The sequence below is a fragment of the Nyctibius grandis genome, chromosome 5 (assembly GCF_013368605.1).
Source record: "Nyctibius grandis isolate bNycGra1 chromosome 5, bNycGra1.pri, whole genome shotgun sequence".
In the NCBI taxonomy this organism is placed as follows: Eukaryota; Metazoa; Chordata; class Aves; order Nyctibiiformes; family Nyctibiidae; genus Nyctibius; species Nyctibius grandis.
In genome coordinates, this window is record NC_090662.1 from 39461719 (window position 1) to 39478624 (window position 16906).

Here is a 16906-nt window from a genome sequence, read left to right on the forward strand (position 1 = left end):
CAAAAGTTGTTGCACATTCACATTCTCTGTAAAGAAGACTTGAACTACTGAAAGTAACTAAGGGTACCAATCCCCGAAAACTTTCAGAGCTTTGCATTACAGGGTGTGGGACAGCGTGAGGGAATCAGCAAGGTGGGTGGCTACAACAAACATTAGGGTCTGGAACCTTTCAGATTGGTACCTGCATCCATCTGCAGCCTTGCACATTTCCTAACCTTTTAGTTCCTTTTTCATTGTTTTCCAGGATCTACTGTAATAACTTCTTGGACTTCTAGTTTTTAGATAAATGCATATCCAAAAAGAAAATATCAGTGTAGATGTTCTGATTTGCCATATAATAAATTGTGATGTATGCTGAATATCTGCCATTAGTTTTTAGTGATGACAATTTAAAAATAACAATTTCTGCCTATACATGATAGACTACAAATATTTCAGTTAATAAAGTTACCAAACTTCCAAGAGGAAACATCATCCTACTATTGTTTATCTGCCCCTTCTGATAAATAATTAAATTCATCCCGATGATGCGGTTTAAATTTACATTTTACTTTCATCCAGAAGTGCTGATTTTCCTCATATAGAAATTGCAAACTCGTTGTCCAAGAAATTTACTAAATGTACTCATGAAGATAGATTTCAATCTGTTAAGGAATATGAGAGACCTTAATTCAGGAAAACAAGTCATTGAGACATTAAATACTCAGTCTTATGTAAAAGTTGCTTTACATTATATAGTCCAAGTGGCCTTAGAACAGAAGGGAGCACAGTAAAAAAAAAATAGGGGTAAAAAGTAACCCAGAATTAACTAAAATTTCAATATTCTGACTAAGCATGGAGGATTTTTTTCCACTACTAATACCTCTTGTAATATAATCTTAGTTTAAATAAACCAATCTGAAATTTCTGATTGGAAAAAAAGGTGTGAAAATACTGGCTTTTTGCTCTTTTTTTATATATAAACACTTAAACGTTGCCAATTTTAGATTGTATTTCGTTTTCAGAATTGGGTTTTCACATGTACGCCAACTTAACTGAGTAGGAATGGAGCATACATTTCCATGGTGAATCCGTCTCTTTGTAATACTTTGCCTCTCCTGAGTTGACCTCACATAGCAGAACAATTAAGTCTTACTGTCCCTGTGAGAAGTAGTATTACATGGCTTTACAGAGGAAAAAGTGGTCTGAAGGAGATCAAGCAGTCCTTTCCAGAACCAGAAGCAAAGGACTCGTGAGTTACTGGATGCTTCCATTTTCTCAGCTGTAGAATGTTCTTTTAACTTTTCAGTCAGTATCAAAAACATATGTACTTTATAAGCGTACAGAAACTCTTGGCACGTTTCGTCCAACAGAATGTCCCTGATTTACATGTCTTTTAAACAAGCAATCAGTGATATAATTGTGCTTGATTCTTAATAAAGGTAGCAACTTTAAAAACAGGGAACTATACAATCATAAAGCATTTTATCTTTGTCTCTTCTTTAAGGTGGCAATGTTTTGGCTGCTTTCTAGTGTGACTTTCTCAACTACAAGTTTGTCCCAAGTTGTCACTAAAGACATTGCATTTTATTCTCAACCCATGTTGTAGATAGTTTTGCACTGGGAGGTCCAAGACTATTACGTTTACTTGAGGTCTGGCTGCAGGCTGGGTTATTTCCATATTCTGCATCACTTAATGTTAACAGTCTTTGTAAACTGAACTATACATTTTTTTAACTCTTGCAGCCTAATTCTTCTTGCGTATCAGTAGCTGTTTTTTCAACAGTTTTGTTCATAAGATCTGTTGATGGTGAAGACTAAAACAAACTTGACAAAAATGCGTTTGTAACTTTTGTGGATTTGTAATGAGGTTTAATGTCTTTATTTCTTCGAGGTCAGTTTCTGATGTGTAGTAGTTGTCCTGGGCTCTACTTGCACTTGGAAATAAAAGAGCTTCCAGGTTTTGTATTTGTCTTTGGAGTGCAAAACCGGATTAATTTTAAAAGTTAAAGCCCAGAACCAAAGAATGCAGTGTTTACTTTGTAGTTTTAAAGCCAGTGCTCTCTTCTTTGCCTGGCACGTTGCAAGGAGGGGCCGTTAACTCTGCCCCCGCGCCCAGCGGTATCCCCCCTTCGCTCGGCGACCGTCACGCTGCGCGTACGGAAGAGCCGGTGCGAGCTGCGTCTTTACTCCTGTGACTACAAGCCACATGTTACCAGAACGCAGGCTGCCATTTCAGTGCCACCCTGCAGCTTTCAGAGCCTTCTCCGCCTCGTCCCGCCGGCCGTGGCTGCCGGCGGCGGAACCTCCCCTGCCTCACCGGGCGCGCCCCAGCCACCCACTGCCTTAAAGGGACGAAAAGCCCGTTCCTGGTGTTGCGCTTGTCTCAGAACGCTTTTCCAGTGAGAAATCCCCAGTTTAAGGGCGCCTGTTCCCCCGTCGCCCCGCCCCGCCTCCCGGGGGCCCCGCTGCGGCCGCGGCGTTTCCCGCGGCTGTTTCGGAGCCCCGGATCGAGAGCGGGAGATTCTCCCCCTCCCGGCACCCCCCCGGACGAGCGTAACACCCTCCTGCGCAGTCCGGTGGGAACCGACTGGAGAGCTGCAGCGGAGTGGCGCAGCGCCCGTCTGTGAATAGCAGCCTGCCGCCGTCCCGCGCCATCTTGAATACTAGCAGGGGGCAGCGTTCCCCCTCCCTCTTCAAGATGGCGCCGGCCGGGTGAGTGACATGTCCAGTCACGTGGGCAGTGGATGAGCCCCTCTCTCCCCCCGCCTTAAATGATCTCTATGGTTCAGCCGGACACACAGGCGGCGGCGGCGGCGAGGGACGGAGCCGCGGCGGGAGCGGGGTCCGCGGCGCCCGCCCGGCGCCTCCTTTGTCTGCGGCCTCGGCAAGGCGAGCGCTTCCCCCTCCCCGGCCCTCCGGGCTGCGCCCCGACGCCCTCGCCTGAGGGCTCGGCTCCCTCCTCCCCACCGGGAGAGGTGGCGGGGGCTCCCCGTTGGGGCGGCCGGTCCTTTCCCGGCCCCCTCGCTGCGGGCGGCGGCACGACGCGTCCTCGCGCGAGCGGGGCTGCGTCCGGAGCGCCCTGGCCTATCGCCTCCGCCTCTCCGGGTCGCGGGCGGACCGGCCTGCCGGGGCCCGGCGGGCGGGGGCGGCGGGAGGTCGGTGGCGGCGGCGGCTGCCTCGTCGCCCCGCACCCCTTTCCTCCGCGGGCTGCCCGCTGCCGGGGCCGCCGTGCTGCAGGGAGGGGCGGCGCGGGCAGGTCCTGGGCCGCCGCGGTTCCTGCGGGGGGTGGGCGAGGAGGGCGGCTGGAGCGGGCTGGGGGGGGTCGGGGCTGTGTGTGTATGCGGGGGTGGGTGACTGTCTGTCTGCTGTGTCTCTCTTCCCCCCCCACCCCGTTTCTCTCCTTTCTCCCCTCCCTCCCTCCTTCCCCTCCCCGCCCCATCTGTTAGAGGCTTGCGGAACTGTGGCTGCTTGAAATTAAACGTGGTCTTTACTGTACCAGCTGGGGTCTGTAATGTATCTGAAAAATGAAGCTCTTCCCGTCGGTTTCAGGTCATGCAAGGAAAAGGGCAAAGCTGGGGAGGGAGCTGGGCGGGGTTTCCCTTTGCTTTTCACAGTCAGGCGAGAGGAGTCTGGTTGATGTCTGCAGCAGATAGAGGAGACAAGAGGATCATCAAAAGACCCCAGAGCCCTTTTATCTTTCTGCTGTTTTTCCCTCTAATTTCATTTATCGTTGCTGTGTTGTCTGTCTGCTTGTTTCCCCCCTTCAGAAGGGGTCGGGTGCACCAGGGCCCTGGCTGAGGTAGTAGTTTGTGCTGTTGGTCGGGTTGTGACATTGCCCGCTGTGGAGATAACTGCGCAAGCTACTGCCTTGCTAGTGCTGGTGATGATCAGCTGCAGATGAAGACAATGGCAATGGGAATCCCCTTTGTTTTCCCGGGATTGCATGCTGCTGAGGTGGCAACAATTCCTTCTCCTCCTACTTCTGCAGAAGGAGTCTAGCCTTGGCCATTGAGATGTGTGGGGTTTGACCCCGTCAGTAGGATGCTGCTTCTTTCGCAGAGCTGGATGAAAACCCGTTAGTTTTTCACACTGTTTGGAGGGCACCTGAATTTGGGCTGAAGAGCAAGTGTCTGCATTTCTTCTCATGCTCAGACGTTATTATTCACATGGCACCCTTGAAAGAGGTGGATTTTCTATTTTGTGAAGACGGAGATCAATGACTGACTTGTATTTTCTGTGTTCTGAATATGCAAAACTCGTATGTGTGATTTTAAGTGCTCTTGTTTGAATGGTAAAAAATGCTGAATATTTATCTAACAAAAGCGAAAATATGTAATTACCACTTTCCTTACATTGATAAGATGGTCTTTTTACAGTATAGTTGACTAATTGTACTGCTTGGTGCTAAGGATTTTTTAGGTGAGCTTCTGAGATATTTTTCCTGTATCTTTTGACTGATTGTGAAAAGCAAACCCATGAATCTGCTACTGTGAATTAATTAAAATTGCTGGTATATTTATAGTGATGGCTAAGGGTATCTTTTTGATATGAATTTTAGTGTGTTGATCACTTGTTACAATGGCTTAAACTTGGAATATATTAAAACATTTACAATAAATGCACATAATTGTCTCTTACATTTTTTAAAATGAGAGTTATTTTTTCAGTCTTTATAAGACCTAATTATGACCAGGTTGTGGTTAATCTTTTGAGTTCATAGTGAAAGTTAAAGCTCTAGCTAAACACTTGAAAATAAGTTGGTGCCTTAGTACTGCTTCTAGTTCACAGATCTAATGTATTTATTGGGAAGAGTTGGGCAAACTTAACAGATGTTTAACCTTGCCTCTTCTTGTGAATTGTTTGAACTCATTACGTGTTTAGAAGACATGCAGAGGTTGCCCTTGTTCTTGCATGTCTGCTGAATGTAAAGTGCCTTGCAGAACATAGGGAATGTCATACTTGCTGACAAGTTAAATCTGATGATACTTCATTTCTACACTGTGCAATGTGTTATTCTGGTAATTCAAGCTCTGTCATAAACTAAACTTTTTAAAAGCTGAGAATTCTTATGATCACTAATAAACTAACACATTAAGTGTTCTTACTAGTATATTTTCTTTGAAGTAAAATAGTGATCATAGTTGTTGACTGTCCACAAATTTAAAACATACCCTGCCTTTTTTTTTCCCCCCACCTTAATTGGAAGGGGCAAAAAGAATGCAACAGCTGCCTGCTTTTCATGTCCGCAAATTGGCACATGTCAAACAGAGCCCCTTGAGGTGTAGTCTGGAAGTTAGGGTGATACTTTCACCATCTACCTTAAGGCATCTATTTTAGCTGGCTGATCCACTAGTCCCTCTCCAGTGGAGAAGGCAGAGATGGATCCCTGCTGTAAATCATGCTTTCAAGTGCCTTAGCATTATTTGATCTGAATTATCCTTTCAGGGAGCTTGTCTCTGTATGTTGATTGTAAGGGAGGTGAAGGAGCTTCAGCTAAGCTAAGTGCCTGCAGGTGGGTGGTGTGAAATTGTCCTCTCTGTTGCTTTCCCTTCTTATGCTCAGGCAACTTGGGTAGAATTAGAACTTGGCTCCCATCCTAGCTTTTTGGGTTTGAGGGAGAGAATCGATGGGAGAAGATGTGTTCAAGTATACTACCATTAAGCATTTAGTTTTTTATCTCCTGTGTAAAATATCTCCCTTAAACTTCACTTGCCACCTGAGCAATCAGTTCTTCGTGCTCTGGATGGTGACTTCAGAGTTCAGAAGAATGTTAAGAGCCTGTACTAAAGAAAGATAGTGCTACTGAAACAATGCAGGTAGTGGGGCTACTGGTGAGATGTGTAATGCACGAGCTGGTTTGTCCTCATGTCCACATAGGTCTTGGTTATGTATTGCTTGGTAGGTTTTAGGTGCGTACATGTGAATTACTTCCTTGAGGAGCTGCATTGAAGATGCTTAGCTTTGCTTTAGGCATATCCATACGTTTCTTAGTTCAGAACACTTCTAAGTCTTGAATTCAAAGTATAGAAATTAGTACAGAAAAGTTCCATCCTTAGCATTGTCCTAGTCTCAGTCCTTAACTGCTTAACTGTGCAACTTACATGCTTACTTATATGAAGAAGGTTGCAACATCATGCTTTGAGGCAAAAAGATTAATTCTTTAGTGAAATGGAGAGCCTTATCTTAGTGATGTTGTAAAAGTCAAAGCTGGTATTTCTGAAAATACTGTGGAAACCTAAAATGGAAAGAGTAGCTCATATCTTGTAAATTCAGTGATCCTTTATTGTGATTTGATGAATTAGTTTGGAAAGAAAAATTGCATCATGCCAATTAAAAAGCTGTACTACTGGCATGTTATTGTCTATGGCATTGTCTCTTGCTGAAATTTTTTCCCCTTTATTCTTCAGAGGTTTTACTCAGTCAAACTTCTTGTGTGAATTTGCTATAGAAACATTAAAATAGGCACATGGCTGAGTTGATGGAATTTCTGTGCAAAGTTATTAGTTTATAGTATCCCTATTGTGGATTGTTTGCTGTGCTGGGTGAGAAAGTACAGCAAGAAATGTTCCTCTGTAGCTTTTCTGAGCACTTCTTTTGACTCATGGAATAATAAAAATGCATTGAGATTCACGGCATAGTCGATTAAGCTTTAGATGCTCTTATTCCCTGGTTTGATGTCTTTTTGCGCTATTGTCTTACCTATTTTGTGAAGAACAGTCACCAGCTGCTCACCCCTCCAGCTACTGTCTGTCAATGCTGCTTCTAAAGATACTGGCACACATCAACCTAAAATCTTAGATTCAAGATAGTTGCTTCCCTGCAGGGTGCAGTTGCCCTCTCTGTCACCAAGGAGAGTGCTGTGTTCCCATGCTAGAAAAATTGGTATTTGAGAACTTGTCTTCACTGGGGGCTGGTTTGGTTCTTCTACTTTAATAGATCCTGGGCCATGCATGTAATTCGTGAGACCTCCCACTTACACGGGAAAGCAGCTTAAGACAGTAAGAGGGAATGCAGGTTTCTAGAGAGTTGTGTTTATAAATACATAAGCACTTACTTAAAATACATCAATTCATTTAATGAGTTATACGTGTGGCTTCCTATTGGATGCTTTCCTTGCTCTGTAAGAATGAGCACTAAATTAACATAAGGAGATGCTTACACTAGTAATTATAAATGAAAGTGGACTCTATTCTTCATATTTAAATTAGTTTACTTGCATCTTCCACTGTCCTGTGCTTAAGTGTTAGTGAAATAATAGAAATTGGTTCAAGAACATTGCTTCTAGGGGAGATTTTATATATATTATACCATATGAATATATATATATACATATATATATGTTATATATATACAGACATATATATGTATGCCTCTAGAGAGATTGTAGCAGAAATAGAAGTGTCATTCAAAACAAAAGTGTGAATGTTTGGGAAACTGTCTTAAATATCCAGATTCTAGTTATCTAGAATACCTTGAATATTAGTCTTCTAATATATATTTGGATCATAATTTACACAAATTTATAAATTTATTTTTGAGAAAATACTCTACCTTTTTAGCTGAGCAAGCTGAGTTTTTAGCCGAGAGTGTTTTAGCCTCTCAACTGCCTTAATGTACAGCCTTTGTGAATTTCTGTCAAAAAAGAACACGTGTCCTGCCACTGAAGGCGTTAAAGGTGGGGAAAGACTGCAGAAATATAACAGGAAAAGTTACCTTTACTGTGGATTTAGTGAAGTGAAAGGCTCATATTTAATGGGAAGGGGCTGGAGTGTGCCCTCATGCACAGAAAGTGCTACATCATGGTGAGAGTTACTGCGTTTGGTCTGAGAAGAGAGACTGAAGACTGGGAGCGAACTTCTGTTTGTTCTCCTTATCCAAGACTTTACCTGCAGAAAGGGCTCTCTTACCTGGACTTCCAGTTTCTCTTCACAAGTTTGCTTATTTCTGCTGTCTTTCTGTTTCCTTTATACCTAAAGTCCTCACTCCTGCCTTCTTAGTTTGTGTACCCCCGCTTGCCTCTGCAACCCAGGCAGAACTGCCCATATCTTTGCAGTTAATAACTTTTGAAGTTTGCCTGCCTGTTTTAGGCTTGTGGTGAAGGTTGCAGTGGCTGCTGCAAAGAACTGTCTTGGTGCAACGGATTAACAGCATCCAGAACTTAGCGATGCCAGTGTGCCAGTACACAAATGGAAAAAAAACCAGTCTTGCACCATCTTTCTAAATGCTGTTAAGTCTCTTGTTCCAGGTCAGCTAATGGAAGGAAGCAAATGGAAGATAAAAGTTTAAGTTAAGTTTTTAACTTAAGCTGTTTAAGTTCTTTCTGGGATTCTTCAACTTTTATCTTCCATTTGCTTCCTGGAACAAGAATCTTGTTCCAGGTCAGCTAAGAAAATAGCATCTGTGGTGTCTGATTGTCAGATCCTGTCCTGGTCCCTGATCACCTTATTCCTTCTTTCTGCTCTCTTCACAGTAACTTTTGAAGCCAAGAACTGTCTTCAGCCACTTGAAAGAAGATTGAAGTTTTAAAAGAAAATTACGTTCTTCTAACTTACATGAAAATATGTTTAAACATCTCATTGCTGAAGTGGTGTGATATTTTCCGATTTCCTCTTTCACCTGAAGACACTCAGAGTATGCCTCATCCCTTTCTGGAGGGTGTTTTTCTGCCCTGCATTTCATCCTTTGCAAGAAGCAAGGATTTTGCCTTGTGCGTGTCTTAAGCGTTGTCCCCCCGCCCCCACACACACACAAAAAAAAAAAAAAAAAAGAGATGAAGGAAGTGGTGTGAAAATGCTGGCACTGAATGAGGCAAGGTCATACTTACCTTCTGTGTGAAGGTTTGTGTGTGTTGGAGCAGAAGAGGGGATAGTTTTGCTGTGGGTTGACTTTTGAAGTACCCCATTAGGAGGGACTATGGAAGTGATAGCACAGTGACCTAGTGCTGTGGCACATGTTCCTGGAAGGATCTGTTACTTTGATGCCAAGACTTTTGGCCAGAAAGGCAAAAGTGTCCTTTGTATGCGACCTGCAAGGAAAAATAGTAGGTGTGGAAGCAAAGAAAAAAGTATGGTGATAGACTTCCAGCTGCTTTAAAATCTACTTTTTTATCTGGCTTCTGGTTTATCCGGTAAAAATCCGTGTGGTTTGTGTGTGTGGTTTTTGCTGAGGCCTTGTGTTTCAGGCTGAAGCTTCGTTTTCAGTCTAAAACAGATCTTGCTCACTCCTAGAGTTTCTACACCATGGTCTTAAAGGGCAAGTTGGTCCAGTTGAGGAGCTTCCAGAAGGAAGTTTCTGGAAGACTGAAATAACCCTAATAAATAGTACATTTTAATTATTATAAAAAGCTTTGGTTGTGATAGTGAAGTATGTTTCAGGATTTGGAGTATGAAGTGGTGCCTTTTTTCTTAAGTAGATGTAAGTGAAAGCTGTGTGACTCTTGTCCAGCAAAATGGTATTTGAGATGAATTGTGTTTCTGTAGAGTTCCATGGGATTCATCAGGTAGTGACGTCTGCAGCTGCTACAGACGTGTCCATCTCTCGTGCGGTGGCAAGTGTGGTTGTGTGCCTAACAGAAATAACACAGAGGGGCCAAAAGTGAACTCTAAACCCAATACATTCCTTTGAGAGCCTCTGTGGTGTTTCCACTCCTGTTATTGGTGCCCAGGACCTTCAGAACCTTCTGAAAAATGTATTGCTATGTCAATGACCTATGTAATAGGTACTAATTCAGGTAAGAAAGCCACCACCTGGATCCATTTTTCCATTCCCCTATGTTGACAGGACAGATCCCACTATTGTATGTTTCCTTCAATGATTTTTAGATGTGTTGTAGCTGAACCCTGAGTTACACTAGGAGGAAGATGAGGCCAAGGAGGTAAATGTTTAATGGTGTGTGTTCTTTTTGTTCTCTCTGTTCCTAAATTGAACACATGTATTAGAAGCTGAAGGAGATGTAGGGCGAAAGTAAAGTCCCCTCTGTGAAACACTGTGTCTGTACGATAGACACACAGGCTAAATGGTGCAGCCTGACTCTTGTTCATGAAGCCTTGGGCTTCTTCCAGATTAACGCGTCACCTCTGTGCTGCAAGTCAGCAGCTATGCTGTACGGTATGAAACCTGTTCCTAAATTTCTTGGCAATGCAGGCTGCTGTAGTGAGGGGACTGTTCATCCATTGCATACCTAAGGGCTACACCAGTATGCATAATGTATGTAAGGGTCTTATATAAACTACAGCCCTTCAGCATGTCCTGCAAAGTCTGTTCACTGCTGTACTGCATCTAGTTCTTGCTGCTTGCATCTAGCAAGGACTGCTTCAAGGCCATCCGTGTTACACGGGATGGAACGTTGTCGTCTGCAATGATCTGGTTGGAGTGTGGATCTTAGATTTTCTGTCATCCTAGCTTTCAAAAGTTTTTCTGTCTGGAAAAGCATCTCCTTACAGGTCTAGGTCAAACTCTAAATTGCCCCTCATTGAGGAGAGGTTTTGGCTTGGGTGAACAAGGGGGAAATTGCCAGCAGATCCAGGACAACTGCATGAGTAGACCTGTTTTCAGGACTGTGGGTGAAGAGCTGTCACTTCCCAACTGCATCAGTACAACTCTTGTCAAGAGGGCAACTACCCTCTGTGCAGCTTTGTTGCATTCAGTTCTGCTCACCTAGGGGACAGTTACTTCAGAATGGGTGAATCTGACATCTGAAACCACATTATGGGGTGGCTTACATCATGGGGATGCAAAAACTTACCATTTATTGGGGACTACAAACAGGATCTGCTTTGCCACGTGATGTCTTTTCTAGAGATCTCAGGCTAAGCAGAAGAAAAATCACTTCCTTACCTGTACTTACCTACCTGTCTTACCTATGTATACAGTGGGCTGTACTGAATATGCACTATCTGTGCTTCCTGAAGTCTTCTTTCCCAAGGTGATAATCATAAGCATCATCAGGATGTACACATGCATTGTCACTGTCCATATCTATCTTGTGCTGCTCTGTGTCACGTAACCCTATCTGATTTACACAGTGATTTCAGTCAGATGCCGAGATTCTGCAGCCTAGAGATCTAGCGTGGCAGCATAATAGTAATCCTTTGAGCTAAATTCATTGCTGGTGCCATTGGTGTCATTGTGCCCTTTCATGCTGCCAAACCTGAATATGGACCCAATAAATGCTTCCGTCAGAAAGGATGCAGTAGGCTGCTCTTGCATAACCTCACATTGGTTTGGCTAGAATGCCTAGATGTAAGGTAGGTCTGAAACGGTACGTACAAACGTACAATATGAGAGCTAGCACTGCTATACACATTAAATGTTTATAGGTGTGCCAGTCTGCCTTCTATTGATGCCATTATTTTCCAAGTCCCTCAGGTTTCTTCCCTCTCTTGCGACCTAGCTTTTCCAGTACTCCCCAGCCTCATGAACGTCTGTCTTCTTTCCAGCACCTGAAAGATTGCTTTCCAGTCATGTTAGTCCCTGATGTCGCACAGGGTCTGTCATGCATCCTGTACCCAGCTGCTGTCTTCACTGCTTTAGTACATGGTTATAGGCTAGAGTAGAAAAGAAAACAGGGAAGGATGGCAGAGGAAGCTAGTGCTTAAGTAAGTTTACCAATCCTTTTTTAATGGTTGAAAAGTGAAAATGGTCTTAATAAGGCAAAAAAATTAAAGGCTTAAAGTAGATAAACAGTAGTGCTACTGATCAAAGCCCAAATAAAATGATCAGCGCAAGGTCTAGTGGGAACAGAGGTCCTTAAATATTTATGCAATATATTCTCCCTTCCTTTCCCTAGGCTTGTACTACCCACACCCCCGCTGTTGTAATAATGTGATGGTGGAGCGTTTAGGATATCACATGACTCCTGACAACCCCCAGCAGCCACCACACGAGCTGCAGCTAGCTGAAGTTGAATTTGAAGGCAGCACGAAAACAGTTCAGGTGCTGTTAGGATCTTCTGCTTCAGGAAGCCCTAATGCGGGTGTCTCAGCTGGTCACGATGATCATGTGTAAGTCTGGCCAGAAGGTTGTGGTCAGCTCATGCCAAGGCCAGACTTGACATTTGCCCAGAAAATCCCTTGTGGTAATTCTGAGGTCTTTGTGGTACCCTCCACAGCCTCCTATTGACATGTGTGGCAGGAGGAGTTGCAGGCAGCTGTGGAGCAGCAGGGCCCACCTTCAGAAGAATCAACAAAGGCAGAGAGAGTGAACCACTGGAACTGAGCCAGGTACGGGGCTGTTTCCCAAGGCCCGTCTACCCTGGCACGTGTATCCCAAGGCCAAAATTTGCAATTCTGTATATGGATGCTAGTATTGTTCAATCCAGTTATCAATGCTCAAGAAAGTGAAATACCATCCATAATGATAGCTGCAAATGCCACAGTGATTGATAGGACAGTACACGTGGAGCATGTACTGTTAGAAAGCAATCCAAAATGTTTCATTAGTCACAGTCCAGTATATTTAATACTGTCAATCATGGAGTACCACATCTACTAGCAAAAAAAGTAGGCTACATCCACAGGATGTGTTGTATAGAGACCTAAAAGTAGTTTGAGGTAACAGATGGCAACTCTTGGTCTGTTACATAAAATTCTTTGTAAACGTCAGGGAAAAAAATAAAAATAGAATTAATTCAGTCAAAAATTCCTGCTGCTTTAAAGAACATACTGAGATTATATCTGATGGGTAATAAGAATGTTTGACAGGAAGATGATTTCAGTGGACCCAGTGTTTTGAAAATTAAGCCTAGATGGTGGAAGAGGGGGGGCTTCCTCTCTCTTCATCTCCTTTGGAATTCATTGTGTGAATAAAAAGATGTGCAGCTTTTACTGGCAAAGTCAACACCAGTGTGGGTCACCACACTTACAGACTTCTGGGTTCAGTCATGATGCATTTAAATCACAAAGTCCTCAGACCAAGCCAAGGCAGCAAGGGCTGAGGTGATCTTACCATCTTTACTGACTCTGCTCTAGTCCCAACCACCACCCAACCTCAAACCTGGCTACTTTTTATTGCCCCTTTGTGTTTTAGTTTCTCCCTCTTTCTTTTCTAGTCCTTCTGATTTTTACCTGTATGCTAATCAAGCCTTGTTTAAAAAGCTTGTCTTCTGCAACCTTGTGACCAGGTAAAAAGCTGTCTTTGATGTGGTAATAGTTTTGGCAGAGCTTGAAGTGACTGAAAGATAACACTTATCTTTTCATTAGTAGTGGTTGGTATGGAAGAACCTGGCAAGACCAAATGACATTTTCTTATTTGTTTAGCATTTACATTCTTTTCTCCCTTTCTCACTTATGTTTGCACCTCCCTTTTGGCTATGTGACGTGAATCTCTAGGCTATTTCAATTTGTTTTCCCATCCCTAAAAGCACTGTTAACATTATTATCAACATTTTAGTTTGTCAAGACTGTCAAAACAGGAGTATTTTTTTAATTCTATGTTTTGTGTATCTAAAATAATGGGAAAGGGATACAACTGAAGATTTAGGTTACCCTTCAAATGGTTTAACTGGGTAGGATTTGCTACTGCCTCCCCCACATTCTTTTTAAAGGGCTTATATGTTTCTAGTGTGGTTGTCTGTGATAGAATTAAGAAGGATGAGATTGCTGGGCTCATAACTGTGACATTTAATACAGTACAAGACATCATCATGTTAACCACTTTGTAATGATTTTGGCAGTATACATAGACCAAGGTAGTCAGCACAGGGACTACATCTCATTAAGCAAAGATTTAGAAAAGGGGCTGGTGTCGTTGTAGTCCTCTCAAAGTGGACTTCTGCTACAGTGCTTCAGTATACAGAAAGCAAGTTATTAAGCTGAACAAAGTGATCTTCCCTTCATATAGCACTTGATCATTGTATATTGCTGGACTGTTCATCTTAATTCAGAAAGAAAATGAGACTATTGGAGAGAATTCAAAGAATGAAGTGTTTGGGGAAAAAAGTCTCAAGATTCAAGCCATACATGTATTCAGCAGACCAAAGAAAAGGATGGAAGGTAACACAGCACTTGCATATGGCAAAGTAAACTGATTGTGGGGAACTTTTCATAATACATAGAGGCAGAAGATGCAGTTGTATCTTATGCCATTAATTTCTACAGTTTGATTGCTAGGAGTAATTAAGCATTTGAACAATTAATGGGGAAAAGTGATAGAATTGAAACACGCTATAGGTCTTACAACTGCCTCTTTAAACAACACACACTGATCCATGTTTGATGTTTGACATTTGAAAAAATTGTACAGAGCAAGTGATGACAGTGGTACTGCTAGGCCAAATGGTACCTGGGAATGGCTGTCTACAGCATCAAACTGCATGTCTACTCAATGGCTAAGCTTTCGCAATGATTTCCAAGCAGGATTCAAAGCCGGGTCATCAAAACAGCAGCACTTTTTACTTGATGCTGTGGGCCCTGGACCTCTCATTTGTAGGAGTCAGTAATTCTGCAATGCTTACTGTACTGAAATTCATCAGCTCCATTGAGTCCAAAAGGACAATGACCATGGTAATGGTCCTTCTCTTTCTGTAGTGCAAAAATCTCAGAAAGTCTATGGCTATTAATTGAAAATTCAAAGTCAGCATTTTCCTTCCTCTTCTCCTCCTGTGGTCAAAAAAATAAAATAATTAACAATGCAGTGTTGCAGTATTGTACATCACTGTTTTCTCTATGAAATACTGTTATTGTGTGCCTGTCACTAGTGTTTCCTTGGCTTCATAGCCTGCTGCCTTCACCATTCCTAGAAATGCGAAGCTTATGTTCCTGGTTCTGGTTCACAAGGCACATGTCCACCTCTAGCTTAGGGACATTCTTTTGGCCTTTGGAATGAGTTGCTTCTTTCTGTGACCATAGAGAGTCATCTTTAGTGTCATCCTTTCTGCTGGATGTAACTCTTCTGATGGTCATCTTAACGTATCTGACAGATATGTTGGTCATGGGATGTGCCCAGAGCTGTCCAACCACCAAACCCACTTCTGGGTCCTGTCTTCTGTGAGGAAGACATGCAGGGGCATCTGGGCAGCCTTCTGCCCTCCCACTGGCAACAGCACTCAGCCATAGCTTCGTCTGCAGAAGCCTGGGGTCCTTTGGTCTCTTTTCCTTCTACCTGTAGCAACGTCTGCCCATCCTAACCTGTACAGAGATAGGAATTTTCTTCCTTTAGCAGCTACAGAACTCATTGTCCTCTGCCTGTCACCAAAAGCCAGGCTTGGCCCATACTAATAGGGTGGTAGTGAGTGAAACCCACTACCTGCCATGCTTGGCCCGTTGCCCGTTGCTGCAAACTTACCCAAAAGGTTAGACAACTACTGCTGCAGTGGCCTGGGAAGGATGAGGAGCGGTGGCTGTTGTGAAAGCACCACTCCTGTGCATTTTTACACAACCCTGCAGCTCTTCATGCCTGGTTTTATATGTTGGAGTGTGAACAGACTCAGGAGGTGCTGTGCTGCCACCTTGAAGGAAAAGGGCTAGTCAGAAAAACTGCAAGCCATGGTCTTTGCACCACTGATTGGACTGTAGTTGGGGTGGGTTTTTTGGTTGTGTTTTTTTGTTGTTGTTGTTTTAAGCTGTCAGTGGCAAATAACTAGTCTAAATACTTGTTGGTGTTATAATTTAACAACACTTATTTCTTATAAATGGAGAGTTTGAATGCTATAAGAAAAACTTGCTTGCCTGCCAGAGGAACTGCTTTGGCAAGTGGAGTACAATCATTTTAGTGTTATGGCATGGCTGTGACAGGACACTTCCTTCGCTTTCACTGGACCTTAGATTCCCTTGCTATCATCATTGGCTTTGGTTGAGAATAGCACATTGCTTCTCTTTGGATGCTTATTCAAGCACTGCTACTGCGAAGGGTTTTGTTTAATTTTTAAACTTTGGTTTGAAAAAACAACCACCACCAACAACAAAAAAAGTCCCAAACAAGATCTCTGCACCAAGGAAGTTATTCTTCTCAAACACTTTTTTTTTATTTTGTTCTCATCTTTCTTCCAGCAGGTTTTGTTTCCAAATTACTGAAAACAGAAACTTCATTCAACAGTGTGTATTTCACATAAGTCATTTTTGGCTGTAGAAGGCAACTGGGGAATTGCTGGATCCACTGCTGGGTATGGTCAGGATCCCTTTGAAGTATCATATGCTCCATTTACAGAAGCATCTGAGCTCCTGCTACAGCAAGAAACTATCACTTAATGTGGGCCATCAGATCAGTCTACATTATGGTCTGCTTGTCACAAAAAAAGACCTGAGAAAAGCTGTGATAAAGGCTAATTTCCTTAGATTCCTCATTCTTTTCTACATGGATGATACATTTATTTTTAAGCATCTGTGTTTGTGCCAACAGTTTTTTCTCTTAAGCTAGTGCTGAGAAATTGCTCTTCCTCTCCAAGGACACTCCTATGTGCTCTACTGCAGCACAACCAGCTAAACTTAATCTCTGCCTTGTTCAGCACTTGAAAGGAGCCATTTACAGAATTTTTCAGGAAACACGGACTGAGATTTTTCAGCTGCCTTAAGTGAACTTGGGGAATCAGCGAGAGAACTAGGACTTGAACAAGATGGTACACAGATGAGTCTGGGAGTTTGGAAGAAGCAGTCATAAAGTATGCTAAACATGACTAAGCTTTTCTATTGCACCTGTAAGTATTCGTTTGAGGAGTCTGCAGCCACCTACCACAGTATTGTCACAGACTGGTGCAATGGCTGCATTGTTAGGTGGTACTTTTTAAAAAAATTCTGATGTTGAACCTGACCCAGAACATGGTTTCCTGTTTGTAGTTCAGGTGCGCTGCTGTGTAATACAAGTTGTTTAGCTGCCTTTGTATTTCTAGTAAGTGCCTGTAAAGCTCTACTTGTCTTAAAACCTTCAAGAAAAAGATAAAGGAGCAAACGAATTTCTGTCTCACTGTCATACATGAGGTTATCAGAAATGC

General features: G+C 43.0%; 1 protein-coding gene and 1 long non-coding RNA gene across 3 annotated transcripts in view; both read left to right on the forward strand.

The window, feature by feature from the left end:
- The window catches only part of MON2 (MON2 homolog, regulator of endosome-to-Golgi trafficking), a 97959-nt gene extending 81867 nt beyond the window's left edge, over positions 1 to 16092 (forward strand). Inside the window, exon 36 of one of the 2 annotated variants that reach the window (XM_068400428.1) lies at positions 15972 to 16092. In XM_068400428.1, the coding sequence (XP_068256529.1) occupies positions 15972 to 15992 (21 nt within the window). In that variant the 3' untranslated portion in view covers positions 15993 to 16092. Of the gene's footprint in view, positions 1 to 8452; positions 8523 to 15971 lie in introns of those variants that run through there. The other variant, XM_068400431.1, reaches the window with a different exon arrangement.
- LOC137664362 (uncharacterized) lies at positions 2788 to 4609 on the forward strand. The gene is made up of 2 exons (XR_011048284.1): positions 2788 to 2871; positions 3971 to 4609. It is a non-coding gene; the product is annotated as an uncharacterized lncRNA (long non-coding RNA).
- Positions 16093 to 16906: the final 814 nt, after the last annotated feature.